This window comes from Nannospalax galili, unplaced genomic scaffold, assembly GCF_000622305.1.
Source record: "Nannospalax galili isolate Female #2095 unplaced genomic scaffold, S.galili_v1.0 scaffold1331, whole genome shotgun sequence".
Classification (NCBI taxonomy): domain Eukaryota; kingdom Metazoa; phylum Chordata; class Mammalia; order Rodentia; family Spalacidae; genus Nannospalax; species Nannospalax galili.
The window spans coordinates 662,688-683,805 of record NW_008330679.1 but is presented as its reverse complement, the minus strand read 5'-3'; the positions used below and the strand labels follow the sequence as shown (position 1 = coordinate 683,805).

General features: G+C 45.6%; 1 protein-coding gene across 2 annotated transcripts in view; it reads left to right on the top strand.

The window, feature by feature from the left end:
- Positions 1-21,118, top strand: part of Galnt14 (polypeptide N-acetylgalactosaminyltransferase 14) — a 232,193-nt gene that overhangs the window by 167,994 nt on the left and 43,081 nt on the right. For both annotated transcript variants that reach the window (XM_008850963.1, XM_017802744.1), the window contains exons 3-4: positions 11,400-11,498; positions 19,342-19,409. In XM_008850963.1, the coding sequence (XP_008849185.1) occupies positions 11,400-11,498; positions 19,342-19,409 (167 nt within the window). The remainder of the gene's footprint in view (positions 1-11,399; positions 11,499-19,341; positions 19,410-21,118) is intronic.

The following is a 21,118-nucleotide window of genomic DNA, read 5'->3' as shown; positions in this document are numbered from 1 at the left end:
TACCTGAACCAGGCATATAGATGACAAATCTCCTATGGAGCAAGCACATTGCTCAGTAGTCAATAGGCAGGTGTGTGTGTGGAGAGAGAGAGAGAGACAGAGAGAGAGAGAGAGAGAGAGAGAGAGAGAGAGAGAGAGAGAGAGAGAGAGAGATCCTTTCTGGGGAGAAGAAACTCTCTTCACAGCTTCCACTGTGTCAGCTTCCCACTCACTTCCAAGGGGCTGGCCAACATCAGAGACCAAAATTAGTTACCTGCAAAAACAAAGGCAGCCAGGTAACACAGTGTAACAGCTGTCATTTCTTGAGGTTTAATACTGCCAGGGAAATCTGTGTCCTCTAAAGCAGGTAGATGGTCTCAACCCAGATTACACCTGTCCACATATGCAACAGAAGTTTCCCAAGGAACTAGAATGGGTCTAGAGATTAGGAAGACCTTACTAACTAATAAACAGCAGCAGCAATAGTCTGCTGGTCTCAGACCAAGAGTAGGAACTGTCCTGTCTTCCATTTTAGTATTTATGTTGTTGATGGAGGGTGTGAAGACAAGGGCACATCATGATTTATTGCAACCAATCTTTTTAAAAAATAGTTTATTTTTATTATTTTTATTTTATGTGTATGAGTGTATTGCCTGCATGTAAGTGCATCCATGTTATACAATGCTTGAGGAGGTCAAAAATAGAGTGTTGGATTCCCCTGGAACTGGAGTTAAGGACAGTTGTTAGCCACCATGTGGGTGCTAGAAATTGAACTCAGGTCCTCTGCAAGAGTATCCATTGCTCTTAACCACTGAGCCCATCTCTCTAGCCCCCAGTGCAACAGATCTTTAAACTGTGCTTTCAGATGCCAGTTGGTAAATTAGTACATGTCTGACCCATAGAGCTTAGAGTGAGGGAAGATAATAACGGAGAGTGCCTTAAAGCTGAATTTTACAATTGAATAAGCTATTAATTATTCTGAGAGTGTGGTCTTTTCTGATAGATACTCTTTATAAAATAACGGTGGTGGATGATAGGATTACATACATATGTATAAAGAACATATATTCTTTCCTACAAAATAAAATGTTGCAAAAAACTCTAATCGTGGTCTCCATATGCTTTTATTTTACTCACATAAAATAACCCAATTGTTGAAAAACATTGTCTGATACTAATGTTGAAATTTTAAATTGCGCTACATACAAATTAAAATTCAATAAGTAGTTAGGAGACAGTGTCCAATACAAATAGTCATATATGTAATCTAAAATTTTCTATGAGAAACAAGATAAAAGAAGTGAAATTAATTTTAATAATGTATTTTATCTACTCCAACATGTCCAAATACTATCATTTCAACCTGTAATTGCCATAAAAACAAATTAATAAAATATTTACTAGTATTTTCTTTTTCTTTGAATTGGAGCTGTAGTCTACGTTTACAGCATTATGTCCATTCAGATTGGGCACGGTTCACACGCTCAGTAGTTGCACATGGCCAGTGGCTGCCATACTGGATGGTGCCTTTTAGGAGGCAGTATACGTTAGAAGAGAGTATACGAACCATAGTCCAATGGGATTCAGTCTTTCCCCCTCACTTGAGGAAGCACTGTCCATCTTTCCTGGGACCTCATTAAATATAAACATCCTGCCGTTTAAAACCCAGCTGCATATTTCTTGAGCAGCAGAGAAAGCTGAAGAGCACACTAGCCATTATCCCAGATGCTCTGCAGGACCACCTTAGCCCAGTGCCTCCTATTCACAGGCTCTAAGTTCTGACTCTTCTTCAGCTTTTCTGACTTGTTTTGATCTCTTGGCTGCATTCCTGACCTTGACCCTCTTTCCTCTGTGCTGACATCACCTATAGTTTGACGAAGGACACTTCCCCCTCTGGTTCTGATCCCGTGCGTCTCTCCCCTGCTGCCCCTCCACTTGCTGGTCCACTCATTCTCCAGGTATTTATTATTTATTATGTATTATCACCTACCCTGTGATAAGCATGGGGAGAGAACCACAAGCACACCTTTGCTTTCATTGTCACAATAGTCAATAGGGAAGATAGAAAATTTCACAACACTTGGTAATAAATTACAATGGGGTGAATGTATAATCCTAGAAAGGCACCAGGTTCTAGAAATGCTTCCAGGGGAAGTAACTTCCAAGACAAGATTAGAGAGGGAAAAATCAGCCAGGCCTTGGAAGAGAAAAGAGTTCATTTCAGATACATGGGAGAGAGATAGAGCCTGCAGATTCAGAGGGGACAAGAAGCTTTGAGAGCGTGTCAGGCAGGTGACAGAAGAAACAAGGACAGGAAGGTAAGTTATGATTAGAAGTCTTGGCTGTATTTTGCGAACAGTTAGGTAGCATTGAAAGGTACAAAAATACAACTTTAGGCAGATCTCTCTTAGTTGTAGCCTATCTAGTAGATTGGAAGGAGAGAGAGCCAGTTGCTGTAGTTGTTTAGACAAGACAGGATGGGGATGTAGAGAAACAGCCAGATGGAGAGATGGGGAAGACGAAGTGCCAGGATAGGTGTAATTAGATTGGGTATGGGGGGAGAGGGAGTCAGGGTTAGAGCCTATTTCTTTGCTTGGGTACATCATTGACAGTGTGCTGGGGAGCACACAGCCACATCTGAGAGGCAGAGAACGAGTGAAGAGAAAATCTTGGGGATGCCCAAGGAGATGATGTTCATCAAGATGTGAGTTAAAATTGGGGTCAGTAGCAAACAAGTGGGGCAATTTAAGATGGTCCAGAAAGAAGGAAGACTGAAAAGAGAAAGACCTAGGAGAAACTTCGGAGAACACCAGAAGTTAAGAAGAGGGAAGGAAGAAGAAAGTGAGGAAGATACCGTTTATAAAGAAGACAGCCATTTTAGGGTCATCTCTCTAGGGCCAAGGGAAAGAACCAAACGAGCTCCTCATAAAATGACAAGTAAGATTGATAAAGGCTGCAAAATTTTTCTTTGAATTAATAGCATTGAAAAAATGGGAGCATTCTTGGCGAAGAGTTTGGGAAGACACATTTGAGGGCAGAGGTGGCTGATGACGTTGTATGGATTGGGGCCTCTCTGTGCTGTCTAATGGGGTTCCCCTAGCTTGAGTGCTTTAAGAAAACTGAGTAAGTTCAGTTTCTAAGCACTAAAAGAGCTTAGCTATGCCACAAAGTTGTCACCTTGGATAGGTCAGTGCACTGCTCCAGGCCTTAGTTTCTTTGTCTATGAAAAAGGAAACAACTGATTGAGATTCCACAAAATTCTGTGGTTTGCTTTACTAAATCAACAGATATATTTGAGTTTCCATTATGTAGGAAATAGTATGTGCTAGGAAGAAGAGAAAAGTGCGAGGTTTTGAGGTGGAAGTCTGGTCAACAGAAAACTCCCAGAACTCTCAAAACCTTTAACATGTTGGTTTATGTGCATTGGTGAGACACCCATAAGAAGTATTTTATAAAGGTAATCTTATCTTTACCTATATGGTTTGCCAAACGTACTCGACTCTTATCTACTTTATTCATCAAGCATACAGACATCTCCCAGAAGTACAGTCCAACAACTCACAGTGGAGGGGCCACTTAAATAGGTAACCTTCAAAGCCCCTCTGGTCCACTATTATAAGAACCCAGTGGGTTTTTTGAAATCACAAAAAGATCTTCCAGCTGTTGGTGGTGGCTCAAAAATAGCAACAGAGACTGAGCATTTAAGAAAGTCTGGGAAATATGACCTCATATTCTACTGCCCCCGCCTTCCTTCCCTAGTTAGCTTCCTAGTTTGTCAGGACAGGCCTCATGGGACACTCTTACCTTGCCAGGAGGCAGGACTCACAGAACTGATTTCTGGGATTATCGTTCTGATCTACAGCCTGAAATTAATCAGACAGTGGAAGTGCCCTAGAAGTGTCAAGACATAGATTTTCTGAGAAATTTGATGATACAGGAAGTAGATGGCTAATACATCCAAGAGGTATTGGTGTTCTCAAAAGAGCAAGAAGTGAAGCCCCTGAGCTGGCCTGGCAGAGAGATTCTTCCAAGAATATGATGATGGTTAGGTACAAGCGTACATTGGCCTTAAACAGTGCTACCCTGAGACCAGGCACCTTGCATAGTATCCTTGTGCCCTGAAAAGGAAGAATGTCTTTCAGTCACCAAAGGTGGTCCCAGAGAGAAGTGAGAAGACAGTAATACAAAGGGCACATACATGTCAGATTCTAGCGCTGGGAAGGCTGAGGCAGGAGGATCATGAATTGGAGGCCATCCTGGACACTTAATGAGATAATGTCCAAAGAAGAAAGGGAAGTGGAAGGGAGAAAGAGGGAAAGAGGGAGGAAACGGGGAGAAAGGGAGAGAGGGAGGAGGAAAGAAAAAGAAAATGATCATCAAAGTACTAATTTCCCTCTGCATGTAGAATACCCAAGGTATCACTTACCTAACATCATCTTGTGGATGCAGGCCAGCAGAGCATGAATGAAGAGTCCCAGGTGACTCTGGGGGGTGTCACAATATGTAGTAGGGAGAACAGAATGTAATTCCAGGCTCTTCTTCCAAGTCCCCAAAGGGAATTTGCATTTTACTCAAGAGAGCTAGAGTCTTTAATTTTTTTTTTTCTTTCGTAGGTAGCCAATGATGCCTGTCTTTATTATCTGTTATATAACAGTTACTCAAAAACTTAGTGCCTTATAATGACATTTACCATCTCATAGTTTCTATGGGTCAGGAATCCTGGCATGGCATAGGTGAGTAAGTTCCCATTCAGGCTTCTGTCAGGGGCCATCTGGCAGTTATCATCTCAAAGTCTGGCTGGGGGATATGATCTTACAAGCTTCTTCACGTGGCTGTTGGTGGGATTCAGTTAACTGTAGCCATGTGGAGCTCTCCAATACAGCAACATGCTCTGCCAAAGCACGCAAGCCAATCTCCTGTAACCTAGTCACAAAAATGATATTCATCTCTTTAGCCACATTCAGCTCCTTGGAAGGGAGTTGCCAGATTCTATCGACCAAAGGAAGGAGTCATATAAGGAGGTGTGGATTGGGGACCATCCTTGAAGCTGCCCACCACAGTATCCAACCAAGCTCCTAAGCAGTTCACTTGTTTGCTTTTTTCCCTTCTGAGTATACTGAAATTTAATAGCATGCTAATTAATTAAATATGTGACATTGTAATGGCATAGCAAATCTTGCTACCATTTCAAGCGTCTTTCATGAGACAGGGGATTTCACTAACACTAAGAGAGGGTGACTATTGAGGCAAGAAGTAGGAGCAGTATATGTTTATGCAGATGAACAAATTAATCTTCATGTGGAATCCTAGTGAAATTGACATGAAATAAAAATTTCATGCCTTACAGTGTATCAGTGTTGCCCATGAAATGGGATTAAAAGGAATTTCTGATTTTATACTTGTCATACTTTTTGTGCTGCCTGAGCTTTCCCCTTGTAAAGAATTGGATATGAACTTAAGGGTCAACCACCGAATTGGCATTTTGTATTTTATGTTCGTCTTCCTTTTCCTCTTGAGAGCAGGTGTCCTTACATAGAGTGGAGCTGGGAGTAAATTAGATGTTCTATGCTCAAAAAACAAAATCTGATTCCAAAAGCCATCAACTGACTCACTTCACTCTGTTCTGTGAGAACTGACATCCAAGAAAGGTCACTGGGCCAAAAACTTGCTTTTCCCTTCATCCTTCTTCCTCGTGAACATCAGTGTCGCATGCAGTGTTGCATGCAGGTGGTGAGGAAGGCCAGGAGGGAACAGGGTTGTCCCTGAGTCTTTTCCTGGGTTGGAATGGATGACAGAGTGAATGACAGATGAGGGTATTCCCCACCCCACCCTACCCCATCCACCTTCATAGAGCACCACTCCCTCGAGTGGTGAAGACACAGCTGTCTTCAAAGTTCAACCTACCCCTCTTGGATGTCATATGCCCTTTACCTTGTGTTTTCTTTAAGCCTTGCCCAAGGCTGTGGAGTTGGGGAAATGGACCATATGAAGATAACTTATTTTCTCAGTCTGAGTCTGATTCTCTGCAGTAAAACTGGAGGTGGGGGGATTGGAAAGGAATTCAGTTTCTGTTTCGAATTAGATGCCCATGAACCATTTGACTCAGAGCCTTGCAGCAAGCACATCTTTCCCACCCTTTGAGGCTCCCATGGGCACCTGTAAGGATGTCCCCAGAGAGCAGGTTTTTAACTTCCTGTAACTATCCAATAGCACAACTTGTCCTTCCCTCTTGGACAGGTCATTGGTTTCTAGAACTCTGTAGAAACTGCTTTTTGAGTAGAGTTTGAGTGTGAGGGCACATGGATTCCCACAGTGTACAGAGGCACAGAACAGATCTGAGAAACAACAGGATCAGTCCTAACACAAGGGCTTTACAGCATGGGAGAAGCCCAGCAGGCCTGGGCTCTAGTCCCCTTCACTAGCTTCAGTGGTTACTCAGCCTCTCTTCAGACCATCATGGTGGGAAGGACATGATGGAGCATACTTATCATGGAAAACAGGAAGCAGAGTCAGAGGAACAGATTGGGGGCTTGTTACACCCTTCAAAGGCATCCCCCCAGTGACCTCCTTCCATCTAGCCCCCTACCTCCCAACACAGCACCACTAGCTAGCATAAACCAGCATTCAAAGCAGGAGCAAATGTAAGGGAGCATTTTTTATCCAAACCACACAAGTAGTGAATCTAGAAAACAGAGAAAACAGCAGGCATTTCCTTGGGCTGTTGTGAACATTATATACCTGAGATGCTCCACACAGTGCCTGGCAGTAAGGCTCCATCACTGGTCATTTAAACACATTTCATGAGGTGGATATTTTTACCACCATAAACCAGTAGACTAAGACTTAGAGCAGGAATCATTTCTGAGCTTCCAAGCAACTAAGTTTTAACCTGAGAGTCCCCTACCCCAGCCTATGTGATTTCCATTGTATCATGTGGTGTATTTTTATGATCCACTCCTTCGCTATGCACAGTTTTCCCTCCAGGGTGCCAGGACCTCTTTCCAGACTGTCAGCCTGCCCCAGCCATGGTTAACTCTGGAGGAGCCAGAGCGGCTCCCCTTTATACCAACATCATAGTAATAATAATTATGTTCTCCTGCCTACTGTGAAGTTGGCTGGTCTGCCTCTGTATCACTCCCTCTGGTTTTTATGATGGAGAATAAAAGCCTGAATGTTTATAATTTATGATCAAGTCTTTTCTTCCAGCATGTGGAGAGAGGAAGACCATGTGTCCCAGAGTCATGAGACCACTAAGAGCCCTTATCACTCATTAGCAAAATGAGGGTGACCATGACAGTTATCCTCTCCCTTTCAGGCTGCCACAGCATTTTATGATCTTATGGAGTAAAGTGGAAGGCTCTGTGTGACAGTCATATTACCGCAATAACTGACAGCCATGTTCATCAGCATGTTTCTGATGTCTTAGGTAGTCTCATATTCAATCTGGTGCAGGGGGTGGGCAGGAGATAATGACTGGCAGTGGGGTGAGGGAAGAGGGGCTTTCTTCTCCCCATGCCCTGGACTGGCACCTCAGAACACCTCCCTGGGAGCACACCAGCCAGTGACAGGAACTCTCCTGAGGCTGGGGATCCAGGAGGCATGTGGAGCCTCACCTTAATTTGAGGAAAGCAAGAGGCTCCAATGAGTCTTTCAAAAAAGAAAATGACAAGAAACTGTATTCGAAAATTGGCTTGGGCTAGGCATGGTGGCATGCACCTTTAATCCCAGTAATCTGGAGGCAGAGGCAGGCAGAACTCTATGAGATCCAGGCTAGCCTGGTCTCCATGGTGAGTTCCAGGCCAGCAAAAAGAAATCAACTTGGAGGAACAGGTTCAGAAGCTGCTGTGGTGGGATCCCAGACAGACAGACAGACAGACAGACCTACAGAAAAGGAGAAAGAGAGAGAGAGAGAGAGAGAGAGAGAGAGAGAGAGAGAGAGAGAGAGAGTGATCTCACACACAGCCACTGTCTCGCCCCCCCCCTGCTTAAGTACGTGAGCTTTAGAGAGAGAGAGAGAGAGAGAGAGAGAGAGAGAGAGAGAGATTGATTTCCCACACAGCCAATGTCTCGCCCTCCTCCTGGTTCAGAAGATGAGTTTAGCACCCCACCCCCACGCCATCTCTATGTTTCCTGTTTGCTGGCTCCTTTCTCCAGTAACCCCCCTGAATCTTTAATAAATTATCAACATGCTTTCTCGTCTGTCTGCTGGCGCCAGACGTCAGCATTGGCTGCTTTCTTCATTCCCCTTATGGCCCCAGAGACCTCCCTGTTTGATTAATTTTTTAGGTCCCTCCTACAGAAAGCCCACACAACTGTCTGGGTTGATCGCCTCCTGGCATACAACTTTAAGGATTTTTCTCAGCCTCAAGGCCCTATTATCATTCCCTAGTGCTCATTCCTGAGCAGGCTGCAAACCAGGCCTAAGACAGCAGGTGACTCCTGTATAGGACTCAGACACCAGAGGCCCCTGCCAGCACCAGAAACTTTGGCTGCTTATCATAAACCAGAAAGCTCATGGGACGCTAGAGACTAGTACCAGCTTAGGACGTGGGCTGCCCTCATCTCACTCACGAACCAGGTGTATGTCCTCGAGGGCGTTCTAAGCCTTGGTTTACCTCTGCAGAGGCTGCTGTGAATATCAAATGATCATGGGGTGAGAGCCCAGTGCCCATGGACTGTGGCAGGGACAGGCAGGAGAGCTCCATGGATGATTTGAGCCTAGGTGTGAGATTCAGCCTTGCCCCTAACCTCTCTGGCCTGTGTATTGCAAAGTAGCACACGGACTTCCTGGTCAGGCTCCAGGTAAGGCCTGTATCCTTCTCCTTTGGAAATGGGAGTTTGGAGGGCTTCAAGGCCCAGGAGCATACCACCTAGGCTGCAACTAATGCCTGCTGCCTGCCACCTCCAGCCTCTCTACCTTTTCTACCCTGTGAGCTTGTGCGTCTAGTCAGTACACACTGGCACCCAGCTCATTTCTCCCCTCTGGCTTCACCTCTCCAAGACCCTCCATGCCCTCACAGATCCTGCAAGCTACCAAACAAGGGCCCCTAGCCACCATCCATCTTCCCTCTTGCTCCTAACACAGAGTTGGGGTTGTATTAAAAAACAGGCAAGTCCAAGGCTCTTCTCCCTAGAGTGTGTTTCTAGGCATTTCCCCTCCATTTTTGTAATAGTTTCTAATGTCCAACAGATCAGCCCTGATTAAACTGAGTGACTTAAAACAACAAAAGTCATGGATCATCTTCACCGCATCTGTGGGTCAGGAATTGGGAGCATCAAGGCTGGGTGGTGCTGGTTTAGCATCCTTCATTAGGCTGCAGGCAGCAGTGTTCTGTGGGTGCTGTCATTGAAGGCTTGGCTGGAGCAGGCAGGCCCACTTTCGATGTGGCCCATTCATATGCCTGGCTTGCTCATGGTGGTGAGGGCAGAGGGCCTCACCCTCTCGCCATGAGGATGTCTCTTTGCAAGACTGCCTGAAGGTCCTCACAGCATGACAGCTGGCTTCCCTCCATGTGGCCAAGGAAGAGGCTACAGAACTTTTATGAAGCCACACAGTGTCATGTCCACCATATCCCTCTGGTCATATGAACTGCCTGGATTTAAGGAGGAAGGGGACTCCAAGGACATAAAGACTTGTGGATGGGAATCCTGGGAGTCATTTGAAAGGCTGCCATACCTTTGAGAACCATAAAGGACTGACTATTCTTCTGACCTGGGAATGCAGTTCTTGACTTTCTTCCTTCTCTATAAAAGGGCATCTCACATACATAAATTCCCTCGTGGGGATGCAGTCATGGATGAAACCGTGGTCCTTCCCTGGAGGAACTCAGTCTAGAAGGGGTGATAGTCTCATCATGAGAAGCACTAGAAAAGAGATACATACCAAATTATAGGCATACAAATGACAGGTCATTTGCCTATCAGAGAGTATGGAATACTTTCACAGCAAAGGGGACATTTACTCTTAGTCTTGAAGGATGAATCAGAATTCCTCAGATGGTAGACAAGGGAAAGACATTGCCATATAGCAAGAGCAATGACAGAGAGCTATGGTGGCATGTGAGCCTCCAATTATGAAAGGGTCTTGAAGGGTATGCCAGGAAGCTAGACTTCATTCACCAGGAACCACTAGAGAGCTTCAGGTCAGAGGAGGACCTGGCAGAGCCCTGTGGTGGGTGGCACAGGACTGGTGGGAAGACTAGGAAGGAAGTATGAGATACAGTGGGATAAGGAGTAAGGCTGTTGAGTAATGGGGAGGAAGAGAAGGTGACTCAAAAGTAGTGTCGACTGGTATGTCTGTGGGAGAGGACAGGGAGGTCTGTAGGCCATGACTGACCTTTCCCAGCATCTCTTAACATGGCCTCCTTCCCTAACTCTTGGTTCTGGTCCTGAGTACAGCAGGCTGGCCTCCCCTGCACCTACACAGTGAGCCTGCAGTGTTTGAGTGTTTATTACCACAGAACCTGTGCAGCATCACTAGGGGACATCACGCTTCTTGGCCTAGGACTGGATCTTGAGTATTTCAGGCCACAGACTTGTTTGAGAATCTGGTGAACACTGAGCCAAAATGATTTGCAGACAACTCCAGTGGGCTCAGGCCCCTCAAAGCCCACTCCTGAGTCTCTGGACTTCTAATTAAATGCCAAGGTAGAAACGGGAAAATGAGAGCAAATATCTGAATCTCCATACGTCTGTTATTTACTTCCTCTCTTAATGCCCTACCACGCTGCCCTTAATTGGGCCACCCCTGAATTCATGAGAAACAGGAGGAAGTGTATTCTTGGGTGACGGCCCCTGGTGGCACCAACCTCACTTGGCGGGTCTATTTCCATTATTATAGTAATTTTCAGGCTGCAGGCTACAATTTTCACTTGCGGCAAGGTATTAAATTGAAATTACCCCAGATGTAATAGTCATACAAAATAGTCCTGGATGCGTGGAAGTGAATGCTTCCTCAAGATGGGGCCTTATTGCTTGCACTGAGGTTTTAGGGCTCTGACTCTTTAAACATACCAGGTTGGGGAGGGGCAGAGAGCCAGGAGTCAGATGCCACCCACCCCTGAAGCTGCTTGGTCCAGAACACATGATGGGACCTCTGTTGGCTCAGCTTGTCCCTCTGGCCCCAGAGGCTTGGGTAGAAAGGCTAGAGGGGCACAGATTTGGGGTAGATCCCAAATCTCAGAGATGGGTTCTTTCAGCTATTGGGAAACACTGCTAACTCAAGCATGCATGGATTACCATATTTGTTTCTGTTTGGGCTCTAAGCCCAAGTTCCCCTTAGGTGGTACACATTTAGCTTCAGTAATTCTCTGGTGCCAGATAGCCCCTCATAGCGGCCACTAGGCTGGTGCTCATGGTTCCAGCTCATTAGTTCTGTTTTGCCCACAAGGTCTTATTGGTCTTCTGCCTTTGCTTGCCAGATGTACGCTGCTGGTGTACTGCACAGATCTTCCTCCCACTAGCATCATCATCACCTTCCACAACGAGGCACGTTCTACCCTACTCAGAACCATTCGCAGGTAAGGAGGCTTCCTGTCTAGGGGACAGTGCCCAGCCCAGTACTTGGTGAGTCTGCCTGCTCACTGGGTGCCCTGCAGGTATGTGCCAGGTACTGGTCTATGTATCACATGTATTCACTCCACCACTCTTCAGATGCTGATGAGAGAAGGCATCCATCCCATTTGAGGCCCAGGATGTCTGGTAACTTGCAGATATTCAGAGATTAAGCATAGGAATAGCTCACAGAGCCTTTGTCCTTCTGTGCTAGGCTGCCTGGAGAGCATGAGATGTCATGGTCACAAAAGATGAAGGAAGTCCAGAGAGGCTGGGTACATTCTCTGTCCCTAGCCTCTAGCTGGGATCAGGATTTTGGTATGCCCTGGGCTGCCCATCCCTGTGCCCCACTTTTTCATGTCTAAGGAAATGGTGGTATGTGTGGTATCAGCTGAGTAATCACTAATGTGTGCTTTCTGGGCCTCTGCCTTCAAGTCCAGACCTGTTCCCTTCTGGCCTCTCTTCCACCTTAGCACTGAGTCTGGGTCAGGCTTTTGCTATAAGATGTCTGTCCTGCCAAGTATGACTTGTGGCCTGTGAAGATTTTCCATATGCTCAAGTCCCAGTGCCAGACCCAGGCAAACTGCTTCTAGAACACAGAGCTGGCACCAAGAAGGTTTGTCTGGGAATTATGCACCTGGTTCTCAGGGATCCCTGGCTGCTTTGACTGCCCTTCCCCCATACCATGCTCCTTCCCACATGCCTACTCTCTCCTCTCCATGTCAGCTGTCCCAGCTTCCTTCCCTCAGATCTCCAATAGCAGTTCCCCTATCTTCAGTAAGATCACACTCATCTCTAGACAGATTTAGGCTCCTCCCCCTCACCTGGGGATGTGGGGAGGTCAACCACAGAAACTGAAACTTTGAAGTCTTAAATCAAGGCCCAAGGCTGCAAAGAACAGAAATAGCATTCTGGCCTTGCACTGTCTTAGAGTCCCTTCAGCAGTCTGTTCTAAGAAGGTAAGTCATGGGGGTGGGCTCAGCACCACTGGTGAGGTGTTGGGACTGCAGGTGTACAAAGATACAACTTCCAAGCACAGTCAGACTGGTGAAGTACCCATTGCAGCTCCGTGTCCCTGAGACACACGGTCTGCTAGAGCTACCCCCACCTGCTAGGCAGCACATAGGTTGGTCGCTTGATTGCACAGAAAAGAAATGAGGTTAAACATGGTCCAGAGAGGGTACCAAGCCCGACAAATCTCCTTTTTGTCATCTCTATCAGGCAAGCTGCACTGTCCCCTTCCTCCCACACCTGATGTACTATGGCAGTAAGAAGTTCTGGGTGGCAAGAAGCAAGCTCAGCAGCAGATTCACCCACAGGGGACACACCACATCTTCAGTCTACCTGTCACTAAATGTTGAATGCCCACTGTGTAGGGTCAGAACCTCCCTCAACAACACAGGAAAGGACCCATGCCTGTGTGTAAAACAGAAGCTCTACTGGTGACCACATGTCTTTGGCTACTTCCTCCAGCCAGCAGCCCTTGTCCTGGCTTCTCTACTCACCCTACGAGCCGCCCAATTTGCATGTGATTTCCCAATGAGGAAACAACTCTTTACACAAAAATGTGCCAGGTCACTATCAGTGTCACCCTGAGTCTCACTGTAGTTAATGAAGTTCCTTAGTAGCTTGTAAACCAGTGTAGGCACGTGTGGGAACAAAGAGACAGGGTGATTTCTAGAACTCCATTAATGTCCCAAGGTTTTCTCACTTTCCAGCTGAGAGCTGGGATCTGGTGGTAGGCTCAAGCCTGGTGATGGGATGAGTGATAGAGGAAAAGAATCACAACCTGGATGAATGAGGTCCTTTCTCCAAGACAGAAAGCAAACCTTAAAGAGCAATCCATCTTGGCCGGTGTTACAGCAAGTCCTCACATGTACAAGAGACTCAGACTGTCCTTTTCCTCCTGGAGTGTCCACGAACCCTGCACCTCACATGGGGCTTAGGAACATGCATGGCCTGTGATTTATATCCCAACCTTTCTCACTGATGTTCGTTGGTAATATCCTAGACCTAGGCAGGCACTTCTTCTGGTGAAAGTGGTTAAGAATTTGGATGCTGGGACCAGATTTGCCTAGCTCTGCCTGAGTAGCTCTGTGACCTTGGACAGGCCGCTGAACCTCTCTGCCTCAGCTTCCTTTTCTGCCAAACTGAAACACTGATTGCTTCTAATTCCCTGACATGACTGTAGAGAAGACTGAATAAGTGCAGATAGGTTTAATAGGGTTCTCTACAGAAGCAGAATCAGTGATATATCTAATTATAAAAGGAGATTTGAGCCAGGTGTGGTGGTGCATGCCTTTAATCCCAGCACTTAGGAGGCAGAGGCAGGTGGATCTATGTGAGTTCAAGGCCAGCCTGGTATACATAGTGAGTTTCAGGATAGCTGGGGCTACAACCCTGTCTCAAAAAGGAGATTTGTCAGGTTGATTTATAAGATCAGAAGCTTATAGTCCAACCACTGCCCACTATAGTCTATGAGCTGGAGAACCAGGGAAACCAAGGGCTGCTTGGTCCAAGAAATGGAAGCCTTAGAGTAAGAGGGGCTATAGGCCAGTGAGGCAGCTTTGTGAGTAAAGGCACTTGCTACCAAGCTTCATGACTTGAGTTTGAGCCCACATGGTAGAAAGATAGAACTCATTCCCGTAAGTTGTCTTCTGACCTCCACACACAGACAGACACAGACATGCACACATACACTTACACATAGGCATACACACATACATACACACACACACACACACACACACACACACACACACACACACACTAAATAACCAAATGTAATAGAATAAGAGGGGGCGGTGATATAGGCCCAGTCTAAGACTGAAGACCTTGATGCTCAAAGACTGGAGAGTTCAAAGACTAAACTATGTCCATGACTGAACCATGTTCAAAGACGGAAGAATCTGAAGTTTGGTGTCCATGTCCAATGACAAAAAGTACACGCATTCAAGGAGAGTCAAGCTTACCTGTACTGGTGGGCCACTGTTTGGCCCCTCAGTCCACTGTATACTACCACCCACATTCAGAGTGTGCCTCCCCTTTTCAGTTCAATAACTTACTTGCCAATCATTTCTGGGACATCTTCACAGATACTCCTAGAGATATACTTTACTAATTTCCTGGGCCTTTCTTAATCCCTCTGATCTAACAATCAATATTAACCATCACAATAGGTAAAGAACTGGGCTTAGTGGCAGGCACATAGGGAGCTTGTATGAGTGGCATCAGGTGTGATGATGAGCCTCATTCCCTACAGATAGTGTTCTGATCTGATGGCTCTCTGATGTGAGCAGATGCCAGTATCTCCTAGAGGGCTTGCTAGAACATGCTTTCTTGGGCACCAGCCTCAGAGATTCTGACTCAGTGAGTCTGGAGTAGGGCCCAAGAATTAGCATTTCTGACAAGTTCCCAGGTTGCCACAGTGCTGCTGGCTCAGGAATCAGACTTTGAGAATCACAGCTGTGCATCATGTCTGTTGCTATTACTAGTCTTATCATCAATGCCCACATTCCAAGAATAATTGCCATGTGCCAGGCATGGTGCTAAGCAATTCTCACTCATCTGAGGAAATCATGGTACTTGAAGACTCAGCACTGACTAGAGTCCTCCTGCTGACTAGTGGAGGCTGCACAGCTATGTACTTGAATCCAAATCTGTCTCACTCCAGAACCACTAAACTCAACTATCAGTTGGCCTCGGGTCTTCATTCAACTGGTATTTATGGAGCTTTTGATAAAACCTGTCTGCATACAGCACTATGGAGTTCAAGAAGCAATTTCAAATACATTTCCTCATTTTATACGCACAAAAGCCTGTGAAGTAGGTCAAGTATTAATATCGCCTGCTTTTACAAGGGAAAGGTAATTACAGAAGGAACCGAGGCTGGGAGCAGAACGGTTCAGGACTGCACAGCTAGTAGATTGTAGGGCTCACTTGGCCTATGAGTCTGTGTGCCCCACACTGCCCTGCCATGTCTCAGGGAGGGATCTACGTGGACCCCATTGTTAGGGCACAGCAAGCAGGGAGCAGGAGATGTCATAGATTCTACCTATGTGCCTGCACATAGGTGTCAGAGCCAAAATGATTCCAGGGACAGTGTGGTCTGTATGTGCCAATGAGATGAGCTATTGCCCCCATCCTGCAGCTACCGGAAGAAGGGCTGGGGGCAGCTGGGGTGGGAGTGAGGCTGGGATCTTGGAGAAATGGGAGGATTTGTTCTGCTGCAGAAAGGCTGGTGAGGAGCTGGGTAAAACAATCTGTGAGAGGGAAGAGAGAAGGAGGGTCCTGGAGGACCATCCAGGCTAGTTCTCCTGCACTGAACTTGACCTTCTTCTTCAGCCATCTCAGGTGTCCAGAGTGCATGCCCATTTCAGGCCCTCCCAGCCTCTAGCCACTTTTAGGGAGACCCTACCATCACTTCAATTGCTCTGATTAGAGGAGCAAAAACAAGCCAGGTGTTACCAGGAAATGGTCTAATTAGCACTTACTGCTGAAGATTTCTTTTTCTTTCTTTTTTTTTTTCCTCTGTTTTAAACCCTGGACATTTTTTATTCGCTAATCATCTCTCAGTTCAACTAGCGCAGAGCTGCACGCGATTTACCTTTTGATGTGCACAGACGAGAACTCTTGAATTTCAAAGAGCCGGCAGGGATTTGGGGGAATCGAATGCAGAAGCTATAGTCGTAATCAAACCTCATTAGAGGTTATTCTTCAAGCAGGCTTTTTCCTCTGTCTGCCTCCCCCTTCTCTCCTGCCCTGATTAGAGGGCTGCTGGTTGGGTTTACTGTGTTTTCTTTGGGACAATCATGGTTAGCGATCTTTACCCACCACCCTCTGGTGGAGGCTGCTGCCACCTTCCTTTCCTGTCCCCCACTGCCCGACAGACAGTGACAGGGGGCCCAAGCTTTGTGTTGGGGTTCCTTGCTCCACCTTATACTAGTTGCCATGGCGAGAATTAAGGCTTCTTAAATAAAGGTAGCTCCAGGCCAAGTTCCCTTCCAATAGTGTCTACATTCTGCATCAAAAGGGGCTATAGTGAAAACAGATCTAAAAGCAGAATGCTTACAAAACCTCCACCAGCACCTACTCTGAATCCTATCTCTGACATTCATAGGACTCTGGGTATATTGTAGTGGCTTTTGTGAACCAGAAATGTTTTTGAGAAACCATGATAGTTCTGAGACACGGAGTTAATACTGAAACTCAGTTTGTGCCCCTTGAATAGAAATATCCAGCACAGGAGGGATAATTGAAGTCAGTTCAATTAGTAAATCATTAATGATTCACAGCATAATAAGATTTCTATCATTTATCATCAGTAGGTGACAAATGTTACACTAAATGCCTCATATAGGCTTTCTCCTTTAATTCTTTCAATAGTCTTTGAAGTAGCTACAACTAAAATTACACCCATTCTATGGATGGGATACTTTGTTGTAAAAAAGTAATTTGCAGATGATCCCACAGCCTGGACTTTATAGTGCTAGATTACAGCTTCTACAAGTGGAGCTCACTTCTCCTGTGACCCTTACTCAGTGCCCAGCACATAGTAGGTGTGCACTAAACATCTCTCCAATACAGAGAGAATTGGGCATGGCTCCAGCCCTGGGATGTCACCATCTACAGGGGATGTTACTGGGTATTTAGATCTATAAACCCACACCTCCTCCACAGTTTCTATGTATTCCAGAAGAAATTAAGAAGCAGAAAGTAGTGAAGAAAAGTGAATTTTTTCAGTGTGGCTAAAGCAGGGAAAGGGAAGAAGCCTGATTCCCTCCTCATCATGCATATGGTCATCTTCCAGTTTATAAAAAGCCATGAGACAAAGGCCATAATATATTGTAAATTTAGCCTTGACATAGGTCCTGCACTGTCTCGCGTTCTCTGTGTAGAAACAGTTTTTAATTCAGGTACACGCCAAGGAAAATGACGTAGGCATTCTGTCTTAAAGATTCCCTAGCTGGGGAGAGTGCCACAATACACAGCAGAAACTGTGGACCCAGGTGAAGTGACATTTGAACTGGTCCTTGAGGCCATCTCAAGCCCTTGAATGAGAGGCTCTCATCTGTGGATTCAGATGGCAGCACTGGGTGTGGACGGCTGTGGGCAGAATGGTTCAGTTCAGTGGTGAGAGGTCATGGCACATGCTGAGGATTTGGAATGTAGGTAGTGGGGAACCACTGTGGAATTTTATTAATTTGTTTACAGTTGTGTGAAAATTCACACTGTCAGTTATGTGTGAAAGTTCACATGAGGGGCTGGAGAGATGGCTCAGTGGTTAAGGGCACTGACTGCTCTTGCCAAGGACCTGGGTTCGATTCCCAGCACCCACATGGCAGCTAGCAACTCCAGTTCCAGGTGATCGACACCTTCTGACCTCCTCAGCCATTGCACAACAACACAGGTGTACTTTCATACATGCAAGCAATACACTCATACACACAAAATAAAAATAATAAATAAAAAATTAAAAAAAAAAAGCCACGAGGAAAACAGCCTAGGACTGAGAGAGGCTGGGGCAGGTAGAGGTTGCAGCAACAAACCAGACAAGAGTGGGCGAACCAAAGTGAGGCATGGTCAGACGTTTCTGTAATCTGAGCTCTTGGGAGGTGAAGGCAGCAAGATCAAATGTTCAAGAACAGTCTGGGCTGTTCGTAAGACCCTGCCTCCCTCCCCCTAAAAAAGAGGGTGAACCAGGACAGAGATGCAGGAAGTAAACATGGTTTAAGTGACACTCCCAGATAGAACTACCAGGCTTGTTCACTGATTGGATTGGAGTTTGGGGAGAGGGAGGACTGATAGGAATTTCTGTCTGGGTGGGTCACTGGGTGGCATAGCAGTCACTAAGATGAAAAAGGCAGAATTGCATCCCCATTGGCTCCCAGATAAGCAGCAACTGGACAATGGCTTTGGTGCCTCTGAGTCTTCATTACTCCCATGAAATTGTTAGAAATGGATCTGGGGGTCCCAAGACAATGACCACATAACCCAAAAGTTTTCCTTCTACAGAAGGATGTCAAGCTGCTCTGAATCCAGTAAGCACACCTTGTTAAGATGGTCTCTCCCTTTTATACCCGATGTGATAGAGAGTTTAGCTGTCCCTCATTATTTGAGGTTTAGCCACACAATATAAAGATTGGCTAATTTAAAAGGAGGGGTGCATTCTAGTAAGAATCTTTAAAACTGAGGGAAGTGGAGTTCCAGCAAGTACCCAAAGTCATAAAAGTAGAGTGTGAGGGCCCTGGCTCATAGAGTCATAAAAGTAAAGGGGTCGGGGGTGTCGTAGATGGAAAAAAACTATAATGCTAAAAGTTGCAATTGACATATTCAGAAACAAACCACATTAAGGTAAATATTAGCTCTATAACAAAGGCACTGAAAAGAAAGACAAGCAAGTTCATAGTTTTAAAAGTTTTTTGACAGAATTTCATCTCTTGTGTCCATATTTTTACAGGTTGGAAAAAAAAAATCCAAAATGGTGCAAGTGACTAGCAAAAGGGAGCTATTGAAAACAAGGTGCAAATTTCAATACATACTTTAACCTTACACAACTGTTAGCTTGTGACTCCAGAACTCTAAGCCTCTGGACAGGCCCTGTACTTGCAAAAGCCAACTGGAGATAAAGAAAATTCAGATTGTGGTTGACTCTTGCAGTCTCTTAGTTTACACTGTAAAGGTAAAACTCCCTTTGAAAGAAAAGACAGTGTATTTCATTCATATTTCTCACACAATGACATTTAAAACTGAAGTTGATACCTGTATTTTTCCACTAGGAAGACATCATAATTTTTCTTCCTCCCACAGTGTATTAAACCGCACCCCCATGCATCTGATCCAGGAAATCATATTAGTGGACGACTTCAGCAATGATCGTAAGTAATATCACTCACTGACAAACGTGGCACGAATGTCTGGTCCTGATCCCTGTACACAAGCAGAGGGGAGCCCACTCATGCTCTGAGGGTGGAGGAGGGCCAAGCTGGGGGGTAGACATGAAAGACTTTAAGTGTCCATGCCTAAGCTCAAGGGAGGTGATCAACCTTATATATGAAAAACAATTTCTTGGGTTCTCTGCTGTAAGTTCTTAAGGACCTAATTAGCTAAATTTGTAGATCCTTGCATGAGACTGTTGATGTATGAATGTACGTGTGTGGTATCCACGTGTACACGTCACTATTGTCTAACCTACATTCCTGGGCATGACAAGAGATACTACCCCTTCAAAATGTCAGCCCTGGGACCCAAAGCCTGGAATCCAAACCCATCACCAGAGATTCCTAATTCTGATGCTGTACTAATCTGCCCACCTAAGCTGGGGATGCCATGCCTTTCCACTCTCATTCCCTGAATATCTGGTGGGCTTGATATTGAGATCCCCATGGGATATCCCATGACACCTTCACGACACAGTGAGCCCTTCAACCTTTCCACACACTAGTTGTCACCATTTCCTGCCTCATAACACCTTAGTCATCTTATAAAAGAACATAGGTCCCACCCAAGTTTATACCCTCAAGTCACTTTTCCTAAGTAAAACATACTGGAATCTCTACACATCTTTGTGTAAAGTCTGGAACTCACAGTAATTATAGAAGCATTGCCAGAGTTCAGGTATTGGCAGTGCTGGCCCCTCCTCCAAAGCCATTGTCCTGAAACGTTATCTTCTAGGTGGTGAGCCAGAGGAAATGGGCTGGCCCCAGAGGACAGACAGCTACCTCCCCTCCAGCACAGATGCTGGGGGCAGGGCACAGGGAGCCACTCCCACACTGGGGCCTGTTGTGGAAGTGCTGGAAACCGACCTCCAGGACAGAGCACTCATCATGATAAGTGGGCTATGTGTAAGGGGATGAGTGCTAAAATCTGTATCCTACTTCTGGAACTCGGTGATCTGCTTTCCCTTCCTTAATGAGGAAGAGCTTGGCGGTAGGGCACACTCACTCTCCAGAGGGTAGCCAGATGCTGAAGAGAAGAGGGAAGTGCTATAAGATTCCCTAAGAACAGAATAGCCTAAAGGTTGAAGGGAGCCTGAGTGCCTAGGCTCAAATCTTAGATCTGGATCTTAACCATGTGCCTTAAGCAAACTGTTAACTTCATTGTATCAGCTTCCTTGTCTATAATAAAGATGGTTATAATCATTTCAGTGGTTTATATAGACTAAATGTGTTAACATAGTCAAAGTTTTCAGAATAAGGCTTTGCCAGAGGAAGCCTATACAAGTCTCTTCCATTGCTTGTTAGAATCCAGAGCCAGGCATAGAGGTGGAGGTCAATTACCAAATCAAAAAAGGCTACTGGTGAGTTTAGGGAAGTGATGGGGCAACAGGCTAGTTCAAATGTGATTAGGGCAAGTGTCCAAGAGGCGGCAAAGTAGGTCTCTCTGTCACACTGTCCTGCATGCTGGAGGCCCTCCTCCCATTATCAGCACTGTGTGATGGAAAGTCTGCTGGCCATCTCTTCATAAAGAGGGCCTCCATGATCCAAAAGCCAAATCCAAAGTCGTTCTCTTTCATTGTTGGCTTTCCTGCAGTGTGTGCATGTGTGTGTGTGCATGTGTGTGTGTGTGTGTGTGTGTGTGTGTGTGT